A 16,179-nucleotide genomic window follows, 5' to 3' on the forward strand; every position below is an offset into this window, starting at 1 on the left:
TCGAAGGTGTCCCTGAAACCCCCCTTCTTCCGGCCCCCGGCCGCCTACGCCACCTAGTATCTTTTCGATTCTTTATTTTTTCGGGGGTGGCCGTGTCGGTGGCGCGGGAATAAAAAAATGAAAATATGCCAACAAATAACTTTCCGATTTTTCGGGCGATATCAAGGCCGAGGAGGTCGGGAAAACAAAAAGGAATCCTTTCAATAATGGATGTGGATTTCGGGACGGATTATTGGATTTTGGGCTTTTTTCCCTTCACGTTTCTGGGACGCGAGCAACGGAGACGGGATCTCGTGGTAAGCTGCAGTATAAGTTGCGCCTTGGGATTAGCGAGGCTAAATTTGTTTATATTGGCCATGGTGGGTATCAGCAACAGGACGAAAGGGACATCGTCCCCTTTTAAAGTCTTTAACGTCTTTTTATCATCTACTGTAAGTTCAGTAAGGATTCCATTTCGATACTGTGATATTATAGATTGATTCTACTGTTTCTAGCTCCAGGGAAACTGAGTTTTGCTTAGGATATTTGAAGTTTTGAACTTTTTTAGATGTTTTTGTAATACAAGTTTGCAAATATGGGTCAACTTTTGGACTCAAACAAATGAGAACAATTTTTAATGTTATTTGATGCCCTGAACTCAGATAATTAATCAGTGTTTCAATATTGGTTTTTTTTTCAAGTGTTAGCGGACGATGTTGCCTTAAACATTATAATCATCAACATAACTATTTTTGTGGTTTGATTGTGCTTCGTAATATGTGAAAATGGAAATTTTGTGAGGTTTATGTTGCAATTCACATACTTTTAAAACACAACACAGTGTTCACAAATAACCACATTAATTCAAATAGTTTTAGACTCTTCGATGTCCAGATGAGTACTGTCGAGCAGTTGTAGTGCTTTGACGTTTTTGTGATCATACAATATTTCTTGGGGCTTGTTCGCAAGCCTTTTAATTTCTTCGTTGCTACTCTTAGATCCTTATGGCTGCCCTCGTTTCTTACATACCATTCTCCTTTCTATCATTCAAAGAAAAAGCGACATAAAATAGCTACATAAAAATAGAAATGCCGCTTAGTTAAACGGTGATATCGATTCCAAAATAAGATTAGATTTCCAATCAAATTAGTGAGTCTATTATGTAAAAGCTATTGTATCGCCTGGTTGCATGAATGTATCTCATGAAACAGTAGGGTAAAATAGATTGCGTAACTATATGTGAAAATTTGGGAGTGAAAAATGTGTATCATCAAACAAAACATTTCATATTTCAACAGCGTATTTTTTAACTGATAAGTTAGGTTGTTACTTGAAATTGTTTAATTAGATTACATTAAACAAGAGTTTATATATCTTTAGTGTATATGAAAACATCGAAAAAGGTGAATTACTCTAAAATTAACCATAACTATTATAGTAGGTTTAAGAATTTTCAACATAAACCGTCGTTTTAAAGAAAAATATTTATATATGAGAATTAGTAATTTGCTTAGTTGCTATTAAGAATCTTATTTAAAAATACATAAATATTATACAAAGAGCGAAACTGTTAAAGATACTCAAAATTTTGTAATATCAGTGCCATAATAATATTTTTCTTCTCGTTAGATATTCTTTGAGCTTTTGGCTAATTTTCTCTGTCAATATTAATTAACCAACGCCAATTAGTGATATTCTTTTGCTTTAGGGAGATACGTATTTATTTCAATATACAAAAAGGACCACCTTAATTAGACGTACTATTTATGCCCAAAATAAGAATTCAACAAAGATTCCAGAAATTAATTTTATTTTGTGAGAAAATATTTCTTTTAAATATTTTTTAGGACTTAAAATTTTTGCGTCGAAACTGATAATAATTTTTGTAATAGATATTACCTATGAAAGAATAAAAGTAAAATGTAATAAAACTATTTATTTGTTGCTAGATCTATTGGCAAATATTATTTAATATTTATCGCGAATTATAAAAAAATCATCTTATCATAGGCCCTATAATAATTATTTTTGCATATTTTTTTTTAAATTTGAAACCTTATTGTGGTGAATCGACCAACTTTTAGTATCTTCCCAAGAAGATATTAACCGGAAAGTCTAAGATCTGGAGAATGCGGCTGGTGGGCTAACACCCATTTTAATATTTTCTAGTATATGTTCACCAGTTTTGTGACATGTGATCGAGAGTTCTTATACTTACGAACACATTACGTTATAGTGGTTTTGCTCGTATTATTTTATTAGGTTTTACCAGCTTATAGTATCCCAGTAAATATAGAGACAAAACGCCTTTCAAAGTCTCATGATTTCAATTCATACGATACAATATAATCAAGATTTTTGATCCTTTACATGCTCTCAGGCGACTATTAATTGTTTCTTCTATTACTCTTAGCATTTCTGAAATTTTTTTAATTTTAAAGGCATCATCATTGAGTAATAATTTCAAACCCTCCTCTTTTTTGTGGTTGTCCAGAATGCTCTTTGTCTTCGGTATCAAAATCACCATGTTTTAAACGTCTAGACCTGAATTCGATAAAGTAATAAGGAAAATTAAAGGCGGAGTTTTTATGAAGATATTACCATGAATCCCAATTTAACCGACAGACAAGCTGTTCGAGTTCAAACTTGCGACTTGCCATGCTCATCCAAAAGGCATAAAAATAATTAGTGTCTGTCTATTAAACCACGACAAACCAGAATATGTTACTTCATAACTATATTTGGATTTGCCTCATGCGCACTTTTCATCATAGAACAAACCATAGAAAAGAATAAAGTGTATTGCCTTTCTTTTCTAATGGTGTTACATTCTCTTCGAGACAATCGGTAGAGTCGATCAAATCAAAACAACGAAAAATCTAAAATATTTAGATTCTGTGTTACATTAATATTTCTATAGTAATAATAATTAAATTGTTGTTTTATTGTTAACATATATTAGTTTTAAAGTATGGAGAAACAAGGGTAAGGATAGAAAGTAAGGTTATATTTTTAAAAGTTATAAAATCCAAAGAGCATCAATTTTATTTATAGTGGGAATGTTAGCTGCCAAATTTATAAAACATTATTTTCAACGGGATCGAAAATAAAATGATTTTTGTTGTGTTGGCAGTATTTAAGTAATTAAGTAAGTTTCTCCATAAAGAATACTAGCAAAAATTGTAATAACTGGTAATAATTAGACATTCATTTTAAACATAATATATTCTAGTAATAATTTACATTTTATTTTATAGCTAAGATATAGTTAGAATTTTATGAGTGAAAGTCGAAGAATGTGAAATTCAAAGAATCAGAGAAGAATAAATTAGACAACGTTTTGCTAAGATTTAAGAACAGTGTACAGTGATACTATGAAATAATTATATTTGCTAACAAAAGTACAACTGGATCAAATAAACAAAATAAAAAACTATCAATGACACCCTAATGATCTAGAACTTAAAAGTACGATGATCCATTCATTTTAGGCTAGTAAACGTAGAATATGTTAATCGAACGCTCAAGGTAGTCAATTCTTTAATAGGGTTTATGGATCAAGAATACTAGCGATCATAGTTAATCATATTTGGAGAATTTTAGGAGAATTTTGCTGTGTTCATATACACTGGTGGCTTTTTCGCTTGGTTTTAACTATATTGGCATGTATTTATATAGTTCTAGGAGTTATTGTTAATTGTTCAAATATGTAAATTAATTTAAATATGGTGTTTTTATAAAAATAGAAAGGCATATAGAAATTATTGTTATTATTTTGTTTTATTCATTACTTTAAAATAAAATGTGTTATTTCCAAATTTGTACCATTTTTATTTACCTCGTGAACCTATTTACCTGCATATATATATATATATATATATATATATATATATATATATATATATATATATATATATATATATATATATATATATATATATATATATATATATATATATATATATATATATAATTTTTTTTTCTATATTAAATCTAATAATCAAAATGTAAACTAGATAATAAAAGTGCAAGTAAATAAAGCTGTATGTACAGGTGCGCCAAACTCGGATTATTTTCTGTTTAAAAATTAAATGCAGCTCAATATGCGTATGCGTTAAATCCGGAGATAGTTGTGAAGTAAATTGTCCTCGAGAAACTGTTCTCACATGGACGACGGTAGGAGGCTTCTTCATGTGCTGGTAGCAGGAGTTTGTGTACGCAGGAGTCGAAGAAATTAAATAAAACCATTTCTATTAAAAGCAACATTTCCAATTTTATAATTCAATCCAACCAAATACCAATTTTATTGATTCTCGCATCAAAACTCGACAAAACCGAGAACCCCAATTATCATTTTATACCAAAAATAGAATCAAGCTTCCTTAATTGTACTCACAATCTGACTGAAAGAACATGCTGATAATTAGATCTAAAGCATAACAAACAATGAGATGAAATCAGGGAGTTGTTTTCTTGGAACAACCCGGCTTAAGAAAGAACCTAGTTTCGTTTTAATTCCGTTAAAGACTTCCTATTCGTAGGACGGCGAAAAAATAAAACCGTTCCCTACAAAAGTATTAATTAAAACTTATAAAAGACTGTTTGCTGAAGGTTGGCTTTGAAGGTTCGTTTTTTTCCGTTTTTAATTTTTCGTGCCGACCGTCGCTTAAATGAAACTCTGTGGCGGGCCTGCGATGAGGTAAATTAACCAACAATGCGACCCGCTCGATGGCAAGTGAAAAATCTGCGTCGATACGAGGGCGTCTGAAATGGTTATAATGTTGTATAAGCTGATTTTGCATTAAAATTTATTTATGTTTTAAGAAACTTATTAATGTATTAAATGACTCGTGGAACTTCGTATCAACTTTTCAACAAGCAAATTTTCTCCGACATTAATTCTTCAGGATATCAGATAGATAAGTTAGTAAAACTCTTAAATAAAATTAATAATATTTCTTCCACAAAATACCATTTATATAATATCTGCACTTTAATAGCGTTATGGTGTTATTTTGGGCATATGGCAGATTGTGGGTCAGTGTTTTATCACATTTTATTTCCGCTACTTGGCTTCTAGCTTGTTTGAAACATGGAGAAACCCTTATAATTGGGTATTGGTTAGAAGGGAAAGGGGTATTGGGTATTGCTTTCAGAGTAGTCGCGACATAACAGGTCATTTGAAAGGTCGAAGCCCAATTTATGGTTTTTACCATCGTTTTCACTGACTTTTGACACGGTGTATTGTCTTGGGGAAGCAGCACGTTCTTTTTCTTCAAATGCATCCGTTTTTCGACGATTTCGTTCTTAAAACGGTCCAATAACGCTATGTAATAGTCGCTGTTAATGGTTCTTCCTTTTTGAAGGTAGTAAATGAAAATTATTCCATACGAATCCCAAAATACAGACGTCATAATCTTGCCAACTGACTGTTGCGTTTTCTCACATTTTGGAGCAGGTTCATCGTTCCAAGGAGTAAAATGACGCAGCCATGTTTCATCCATTGTCACATTTCGACGTAAAAACTCGGATTTATTACGCTTGATCATCTTCAAACAGTGCTTCTAATCATCAACTCGTGGTCGTCATCAACTCGGCATCAAGCCGAGTTTCTGCTTCAACTGTATTTTTTCTCTTCAAAAAGCAATATTTTACCAACACGCGAAATTCCTTTTATTCATTTTATTCTCAATAATAAAAGTTGCTTCACTCAAAATGTTATAATTTAAAAAGTAATGATCCGATAGCTGTCAAATTTATACACGCATCTTTTTATGGCTAAATAAAAAATATATGTATTTAATTATAGTAGCCCCATCTTTGTGTCAGACCGGGGACTTTTCAATTCACCTGTTACATGCCACCTCAACAGAGCGAACCAAGAGGTTCTCATCCTATTCACAATATACTAACGATAAATTTATAATTTGCGTCAAAATTAAATTTAGTTTACTATTCGCAAATTATGAACCAAGTATGATCGATCCGTATGGTCGTAGAGAATTCGGGCATTTCAATGTTCCTAAGGATAATTATAATATATAGTCTATTCAAAGTTTTTTTGGATATGCGTCATCAAGATTTTTAATGTATTGCCTGTCGCAATTTGTAAATTTGTTTCAGAATCAGATAATATTTTATTTCTCATTTTATTCTAGTTAAAAGAGATAATATGCTGTCTGATAAGTTCGAACGTGAAACCGAACTATCTTGTCGAAGTCGCCCCGTTGTCAAATGTACCCAAAAATATTCAAAATATTAATATAATATAACTAATATATTAATATAAAGTATTTATATAACTGTTATATATAATATATAAACCGGCAAACGTTGTTTTAATAAATTTTAAATCGCCGCGGTTTTTATTGAAAATATTTTTAGCATGTTGCAGCTATAGTGAATATTAGTAGGTGCATGGGCTCTAAATTATCTCAAAAAAAATATAAACTTAAATTTACCAAAAAGAAACCGGCTTTATGTGAAACGGGTGATGAATCAAGATCACCTTGATGTTAACTGAATCAGTATTCAAATATACGAAATGTATAAAAACAGTATGTAGTCTTTTCAATTGAAGCATAATTTTATATAATTAGTTCAGAGAAAATTGTTAATATTGTTAATCTTGAAAGTATCCATAAAAAGCTGAAAGGTATACAGCTATTTGAGAGATGTAGAACATCCCTTCATATACTGTTAGGTAATATATGATTTGAGTGGTGTAAAGATAACCCACGAATGGGCTAAAACATAACAAAATCAAAGAAGAATTTTGATATCAATTTGCATATTTACATGAGACGTGGATATTTCAGAATGGTACATTGCGTCACTAATGGCAAGATGATAATAAATATAACGTAAAGGCAACAGAAGTTGTTAGTCATAACATTATCAATAATTCATTGCAGAAGTAAGTGCATTTTATGATGAACTACTTCAAGCTGGAAATAGGCATATAAATAAAATATTTTTATTCTTGGTGCAGAATTAGTGTTTTCCTCTAAGTCTAAGGGTTACTACTATGGATAAATGATCCATAACTTGTGGTTGCAGTGGTTTGAAAATCACCTTTTAAATAAATTGGACACCATCAGTTATTGTTAGGACAATTCACCATATAGTACACTGGTGGAGGAGATCTCAACAAGTGCATCAACAAATGCTGCAAATAAGGAATGGCTTAAAGTACATAAAATAAGTTTTGAGGAAACCATGTTAAAGAGTAAACTATTCCAAATTGTTACTACATAAATATAAATAAAGTGCTTTATTGCGTTTTTTACAATTAACTTTTTTAGAAATAAGCCTAAAAAAGATATACAATAGATCAGAAGGCTGTTTCATAAAATTTTTGTTAAATTATTTTATTTAGGTTAGAATTTTGCTGTATGTCAAAGCCAAACTGAACTAAAACTCAGAGTTGATGTGGCAACATTGCAATGTTTCGACGTCACAAATATCCATGACGCATTTCTAAAAAAACTTTGAATAGACTATATATTATTGGTAAACGTTTACTCGACTGCATTTAGAATACGATTCGAAATTAATATTAACCCATAGTTATATCGTATTTCGTTATATTCATGATGCTTTGTATGGAAAAACAAAATTGTTATGTTTTTTTGATGCTTCAGCGAGTGTTATATGTTGTTGTAGTCTTTTGAGTGTTATCCTCCTTTGGTTATCTTATAAACGTTTTAATTTCCTCTATAAGAGTTAGAATCCGAAATTCTCGTTATAATAGGGGAATACTTGTATTATCTTGATATTACTTCTAGTAGAACATCCCCGTATCTGAAGTCTACAGGTCCTTACAAGTTTTACTATTTTGTCTTACAGCAGCAACTTATTATGTACGGATAATATAGATTTTTAGCCTAATAACCAATTTTTGTTGTGTTTTAATTCATTTTAATTAAGAAAAATAGTTTTTTTCATGTAAAGATGTGTCAATACCATCGAATTTTAAATTTGGATTAGTTTATTTATCAGTTCTTTAAATTGACATTCCTTGTTTTAGACAATATAAACCGCTGAAAATACATCCAAATACTTTAAAAAACTGATACAGTTATCTGTGCTAACGGCATACGTGATTAGTTATCTTCGTGAGTTTATTGATCATATGCTATATTCGGAAGTTTTAAATGAGTTAATTTAAACAAAGAACTGATTTTGAAAATTATTTGATTTTTGTTTTGTTGTTTTTTATTATGTTTTTTCAAAAATATAAAGAAATAATTTACAAATCGAAATTACATTAAATAAATGTTAAAATCATCGAATTTAATAATTAGATTAATTTGTTTAGTGTTTTAAATTGATATTTCGAATTTTTGTTAATCGATATCGGTGATCAAAAATTAAAATTATGCTGTAATCTATTTTCATGGCCAACGAGATTAGTTATCATTATCGGTTTATTTTTTATATGCTATATTTGGAAGTTGGAAATTAATTAGTTTTAATTTTATCACTGTTGATTTTATGACATTTTTGAAAAACACAAAGTAGTAACTTATAAAATCGAAATTAATGCATTGATAACCAAATAATACAAGATGATGGTCATTTAATAAAAAAGAATTTTCGAGAACATATGTCTATACGAAATATGCTTAGACGTAGAAGTAGCAAGTTTCAGTCAGCTCTATGAAAGCAGTTCTCGGGCGCTAATTAAAACAGTTGCTCGTCGAATCATTACTGGATACCCTTACGATAAAGGATACCTCGATTAACTACTGTACTCAACACCGAAGAGAGCGGGGAAGGAACTAAAGATAATAGCACCGTAACGACGGCAACAACCAAAGCACTTACGTCAAATGATCGCTCCTCATAAATTTCTTGTTGCAGACTGGACAGGCGAAGTTTTTCTCTCCGGTGTGGGTGCGGGTGTGTCGAGCCAATTCGTCCGATCTGGCGAATTTTTTGCCGCATCCCTTCCATTCGCACGGGAACGGTTTCTCGCCTGCAAAAGAAAAGAGGAGGGAAACATCGAAAGTAAATTTAATCAAAAATGGGCTCTTGATTATTGCGACAGAGGATGGCGGGCAGGAGTGTACGCGAGGCGGAGGAAGCGAACGAGCACTAGGTAGGAAATATTGATGAGGCGGCGGGAAGGGGGAAATGGACGAGATAAAGGCTCGAAGGACCGAAGGGGAATATTTGAATTTTTTCTGTTCCCTGTTTATGCTTTGAACTGTTTCCTGGAGGACGAGTTGGAGCGGGTGATGAACATTTCCTTCAGACTTATCCATAATGGAAATGGAAATGCGAATGTATGAAGATAATCAAGTTGCCTTTATGTGCTTTATATTTTCTCGCTGTGTTTGATCTTTAGCGGCGATATATCGTTCTGCGGCATAATTTTTTCTTTCTAATTTTTTTTTGCTATATAGAACGATCTCATTCTGTTGAAAATCATACTTTTTTTCATAATTTTTAAAAACATTTAATGTTATAAATTAAATGAATAATTTATTGATCTGTTGGGGCACTATAAAATTATATATGTCTCCTTTTTACCAACATGGATTTATCTGGACTGGACCTACTTTTTAACGTAAGCTCCGAACCACGGCCCTCGGCATTTAGCCTACCGATTGGCGAGAGATCAACTTATAAATCATCCCAGAAGACACGCGGTCTTACCCAGCCTGGTTACTGGCGTGACTGGGATCATTTTCCTTGTTGTATTTTTGCAGCATTGCCTAAAGACAATCACGAACATGAATCTACGACCATGTCCCATCAGGATTCTAACCCGCGACTATAGCAACAGCAGGAGCCCCATCCTATCGCCTTTACAACTGCGCCAATCAAGCCAGCTATAGAGCGTTTAAACTGAAGAGGTTAGCTGTGAGAATGTGGTATCTTGCTGAATATTGGACTAATATGTATCGGATTTATTTACTATATGCAATATTTGGTTGGAATTTTGTGCATTCACTTAAGAAACCTGAGATAAGTTAACTTGAAATTAATTCTAAAATTGTATAGAAAAATCTGAAATCATTTTTACGATTACCTCTAACACAATGCTATATGTATTTCTTTGGTAAGTATACTTTTTTCTCTACTGTTTGGTACTCCAGATATCAAATCAGTCAACTTTTTTAAAAATGTGAATTCGATTCCTTATCATTTAGTTTTTGAATTTGATAAATTTATTTGGTGAAATCAAAATGACTGGTAGTATACTCATCTTGTAGAAAAAGAGGGTAGGTGATTCTTCTTATTATCGAATTCTGTTCTAGGATGAAATACTTAAAATGTTTGTAAAATGTCCCTACGGTCTTGTTATTTCATGGTTCCAACTAGCGTTGGGAACTATTAACTAAAAACAGTCGAAACAGTCGATAGTCGCAAAACAGTCGAAAGAGTTGATAGTCAAAAAACTAGCGTAATTACTATTGTCAGTCAAATGCATGATTCGACTGTTTTTTTCAATTCGTGAACTCTTTCCTATATAAATTGTGAGAGAGGAGAGGCGGAGATATTGCTTGGAGCAGTTAATTTTTTATGAGCTTATATTTTCCAATGTTAGTATAAGCCAGACGGAGATGTACATATTCCTTCACGTACTAATTTTAAAAAAGAAAAGGAAAAAAATAATTATGGAATAATATAAATATGCAGATTAAAATATAATTTTAAACTAAGCAGAATTACTTTTATAGATGAATGTTCTGTGGATCTGTAAAAACGTATGAAATTTTTCTTTGGAATGGAATAATACCCCTCAAAAGTTTTATCGTATTTTAATATATCAATTGCTATTTTAAATAATATACTATAAAAAATTTAGACAATACAATAGAACTTAAACAAAACCTAACATCTAAAGATGTACAATAACCATAAATAATAAATAAAAATTAAACATATACCTAATCATAAAAAAATCTAATCCATGAGATAATTAATGATCGCATAATAACTGCTAGAACTTTTTTTAATAAAGTAACTGCTTTATTTATTATTGAACGGAAATATTTCTTAACAAAAATCGAGAGAATATTCGAAATATTAACTATTATAGCCATAAAAATAGTCAAAAGTACTTTAACTATATATATTACATATAAATCTAGGTAAGCATGAATTAGGTTAATTTTTGTTAAGGTAGCATCTAGGACGGCAGAGCCAGACCGTTTAAAATCAGTCGAATGAAACTAGTAGAACCAAAAATAGTAACTAAAAGTACAAGACTGAAACAGTCGATAATATGAAACAGTCGACTGAAACAGTCAGTGGTAAAAAGTAGCAAAATCAGTCAAACCAAAAATAGCGACTGAAACAGTTGATAGTAAAAAGTAGTCAATTATTAAAAAGTCGATATTCGATTTCAGTTGATAGTTCCCAACGCTAGTTCCAATATTGCTAATGGAATAATCCGAAGTAATAAGAAAACTTAAATAGTAGTGATATTTAAACGGTATTGTTTCAAATTAAACAAAATCATTGTAAATTTCACAAAATTGTGAATGTTCTAGGCAAGAGTGTAAAATCCCACAAGGAATATGATCCCAGTCACGCCAGTAACCAGGCTAGGTAAGACCGGATGTCTTCTGGGATAATTTCTAAAGTTGGTCACTCGCCAGTCGGTAGGCTTAAGGACTTTTGCTGAGGACCGAGGTTCGGAGCCCACGTTAAACTGTAGGTCCAGTGCAGGTAAACCTATAGTTGGTAAAATGAGACTTTAAAATATATTTAAACAAAATATTCCAACAATCCAATTCCATTAATAGTATCTGAAACAGTGATGTATTGATTTCATATATATTTTTCACTCGAAGATGCTAAATCTGGCATACGGATGAAAGAAAACGCAATATAGCAAATATTTTTTGAAGTGGTGCTTATTTTAACGAAACAAGGATTTCTAAATGTAGAAAGGCAACTGTGTCTTTTATATTACCTTTGAAGTAACTTCTCTCAATATTTTTTTTTTGTCATAACGTTGTCATTGTCATTGTCAACAACAACATATAAGCATTCTGAACTGTCCTCCGATTTTCTGTTAATATCATATTGTAACTGTTTCTTACTCTTAGATAATATCTTCATATATAATCAGATTATATAGATTTTGTATGTAGTTGAATATAGATGGAAAGTAAAATATAGAATATGTTGATTTTGGAATCTTCGCATTTAATTGTAGTATTATTTTATGTAACGCTTCTTTGTTTTTATATTTTCGGTTAGCAAAATAGTAAAAAAGTATTCTTCTTATTGATATAAACAATGTATGCAAGAATTTTTAATGTTCTAGCTCGTGAACTTTCAGTTGAATCGCTATATATATAGCGATTTTAAGAAATACAACCCAAGTCCATTTGCATGGCAATTGTAGAAATTCGCAGGAATATCATCCGCCCTCTGCTATCAAATAAAATAAAATATCTTACCCAACCCACTATTTTGTACCATAGTTCGAGTAGTAGTAGATCGTAAACAACTTAAAAATTATATTTCCTCCCAATATCATGCCCTAATATATGTTTTCAAATTAATTTTCTGATTGAATGTGTTTACTTGCTTTTTTTTCTTAGGTAATTTGGGTTAGGTGGGCTTTGTACATTATCTCTATATGTCTGATTTGTATTTCTGTAAATAACAAGAGTTTTAATACAAGCTATAAATGACTGTAATAAAACAGGTACAGATTAAAAGAATATAGTTTAATAACGTTTTAAAGAGTTTCGACATACTAGTAATGAAAATCAATAATAACAGAATAACAATAAACAAAATACATTTTCTGGGATGATTTAACATTATCTTTTGATTAGAAGAATAATCAATTAATGTGGTTATTTGGCATATATCATCATTTTGTTCACGATACATCTAATTCTACTGACTTTCGAAATTAAATAAAAATATCGAGTTTCTTTTGTTAAAGTATATTTGTTAAGGTGTAGAAAAACAGACATCGAATAACTTGTCGAATAACTCTAATACATGGTTATGAAATAGCAGAGCGATGTGCGTTAAGAAATAAGTATGTACGCTTTCAAGGCTAGAATGAACTTTGAGTTGGTATACTCCCACCTACATAATGTAGTAGAACATGTAACCGAATCAAACTATAAAATTAATCTAGTTGTTAAATGTAGCAAAATTATTTTAAAGATATCAAAGATAAGAGGTCATAAATCGGCAAACAAACCGCTGCTTAGCATTTATGATTACTATGATTTAAATGTCGAAGCCAATAAATAGTCAGTCAGAAACAGATTACGCTTTTAATCAATATAATTTTTCTTATCAGTAAAATGCGTTGGAGAGCTAAATATGAATACTATTAAATATTAAGTTGCTTGGAATTTTATTGGTAGTATTTTTATTGTATTGTAGCTCCACTGAATATTAGTATCAAAATATTTGGGAGATAATTGTTAGTCTAGAAAGTATCAAGAGAAAACTTAGGGATATGCAGGTCTTTCAGGGATGTAACTCGTGCCTTCATACACTGTTAGGAAACATAGGGTTTAAATAGTGTAAATATAACCTACGGGGCAAGTAAAATTAAACAATTTTTAAAAGTATAAAGTAAAATTAAAAAATATTTGTTATTTATATTTGTGTATACATATTTTGTGTGAACATTTGAAACCATTAGGCCACCCTTGGTAAGACACTAATAACAAAACAACAAAAGGCAATGGAAAAAGCTAAAAGCTAGAATAACATTTGATTAGGTTTTTTAAACATTAAAAAAATAATTCATTGTATATATAGTTCTCTTTATGTAATTTAATTTTTGAAAACTTATCTTGAAAAAAAATATACACCAGAGTTGATTGCTGAAGAGTATGGCCAAGGAGTGTAACGATATTTCTTTTCTGACTGCATATTCAACCAACTTGGATCGCTATAGGAGGTATTAATTAATTACTACCATCAAAAAGTACATCGAGAAAGACATATATGCAAAAACTATTTGGATATATGGAAATAATTGTCTACACTAAAATCCTTCTGTTGACTTGAAATTGACAAATGGTAAAATTGTAAACTCGCAATGCTGACCATTAGCAAGATTATGTGATGAGAGTGGAAACCAGTTAAGGTGTGTATTTAACTAATATAACATAACTGAAGAATATCATATTGTAGAGTATGAAAGATGTATGTGCATAGATATGTGTGTAATTGTTAAGACATAAGCATTTCATTAAAATGTATGACGAGGTAATGAATACTGTTTTGCAGATATGGTAAACCCATTAGACATAAGGCAGTGATCAAATCTAATTTTATCAAGATTAATGTATATTGGTAGTAACATCATTATATCAAAATGACTTGATAAGGGGACACAGTAATGAAGGAAAGAAGAACTATCCATAAAAGCAAATATGCTCTCTAAGATAATAAAGTACATTATTTGGATACACAATTGTTATTTAGGGGTACTATTTAGGTGGATTAACATTATTTTTATTTCCTTATTTAATTTAAAATGGAATAACATTATACATAAAAGACAAAAATCAAAGACAAAACAAACTAAAATTCAGAATTAAATGTAGTAACACTGTGACATGTTGACGTTATTAATTTTGATGACGTGAGTTCAATATTTTATTGGATTGACTATATATGTATGTATGCCATGCAGGAGTAATAATTCGAAATTGCAATTAATAGAGTTTAGGGGCAATCGCTGAAATTGCATAGTTACTGTTGCGACGCAAATTTATTATGAATGGTTGGGACAGCCATGTAAAATGTAAGTTACGCTAATAGTAGAATTCTTTTGGTTCTATTGTTAGAGTTTCTAATTTATAAGACCTTTTAATTGAAGTTTTTAATATATATGACATGGAAAAGAATTATGACCTGATAAAAAACATAACGTTAGCAGTATATTGAACGTCTGGTAAATATAGACAGACAAAAGGATACCAAGTAAACATAACAGACGTGTCCAACAAGGATGATTCCCATCTAAAATGTATTTGTTAAGGTGTAGCTAAACAGACATCGAATAACTTGGCGAATAACTCTAATACATGGTAATGAAATAGCAGAGCGATGTGCATTAAGAAATAAGTATGTATGGTTCCAAGGCTAAAATGAACTTTGAGTTGATATACTCTCACCTACATAATCTAGTAGAACATGTAACCGAATCAAACTATAAAATTCATCTAGTTGTTAAACGTAGCAAAATTATTTAAAAAATTGGTGATATCAAAGATAAGAGGTCATAAACCGGCAAACATTTTGTCGCTTTGTTGGGTTTTGATATATTTCAAATCGCTGCTTAGCATTTATGATTACTATGATTGAAAATGCCGAAGCCAATAAACAGTCAGTCAGAAACAGATTACAGTAAAATGCGTTGGAGAGCTAAATATGAATACTATTAAAAATTAAGTTGCTAGGAATTTTATTGGAAGTATTTTTATTGTATTGCAGTTGCACTGTCTAGAAAGTATCAAGAGAAATCTTAGGGATATGCAGGTCTTTCAGGGATGTAACTCGTGCCTTCATACACTGTTAGGAAACATAGGGTTTAAATAGTGTAAATATAACCTACGAGGCAAGTAAAATAATACAATTTTTAAAAGTATATAGTAAAATTAAAAAATATTTGTTATTTATATTTGTGTATACATATTTTGTGTATACATTTGAAAACATTAGGCCACCCTTGGTAAGACACTAATAACAAAACAACAAAAGGCAATGGAAAAAGGTAAAAGCTAGAATAACATTTGATTAGGTTATTTGAACCATAATATATTTTTTTAATAATTCATTGTATATATAGTTCTCTTTATGTAATTTCATTTTTGAAAACTAAGCTTGAAAAAAGATATACAACAGGGTTGATTACTGAACAGTATGGCCAAGGAGTGTAATGATTTTCCTTCTCTGACTGCATGTTCAACCAACTTGACAATTGACAATTGGTAAAATTGTAAACTAGCAATACTGATCATTAGCAAGATTAGGTGATGAAGAAGGAGGTGACTGAGTGGAAACAAGTAAAGGTGTGTATTTAATTAATATAACATAACTGAAGAATATCATATTGTAGAGTATGAAAGATATATGGGTTTTTGTGTGTACTTGTTAAGACATAAGCGTTTGATTAAAATGTATGAGAAGAGAATGAATACTGTTTTGCAGATATGGTAAACGTATTAGACATAAGGCAGTGATCAA

The 16,179-nt window shown here is 30.8% G+C and overlaps 1 protein-coding gene across 1 annotated transcript in view; it reads right to left on the minus strand.

Annotated features, from left to right (window-relative positions):
• LOC143193792 (uncharacterized) overlaps positions 1-16,179 on the minus strand; it is a 450,075-nt gene that overhangs the window by 13,317 nt on the left and 420,579 nt on the right. Inside the window, exon 3 of the mRNA XM_076400183.1 lies at positions 8,809-8,959. Coding sequence (XP_076256298.1) covers positions 8,809-8,959 — 151 coding nt within the window. The remainder of the gene's footprint in view (positions 1-8,808; positions 8,960-16,179) is intronic.

This window comes from Rhynchophorus ferrugineus, unplaced genomic scaffold (assembly GCF_030347505.1).
Source record: "Rhynchophorus ferrugineus isolate W39M unplaced genomic scaffold, kcgeb_rfMv2 rfM1, whole genome shotgun sequence".
Lineage (NCBI taxonomy): Eukaryota > Metazoa > Arthropoda > Insecta > Coleoptera > Curculionidae > Rhynchophorus > Rhynchophorus ferrugineus.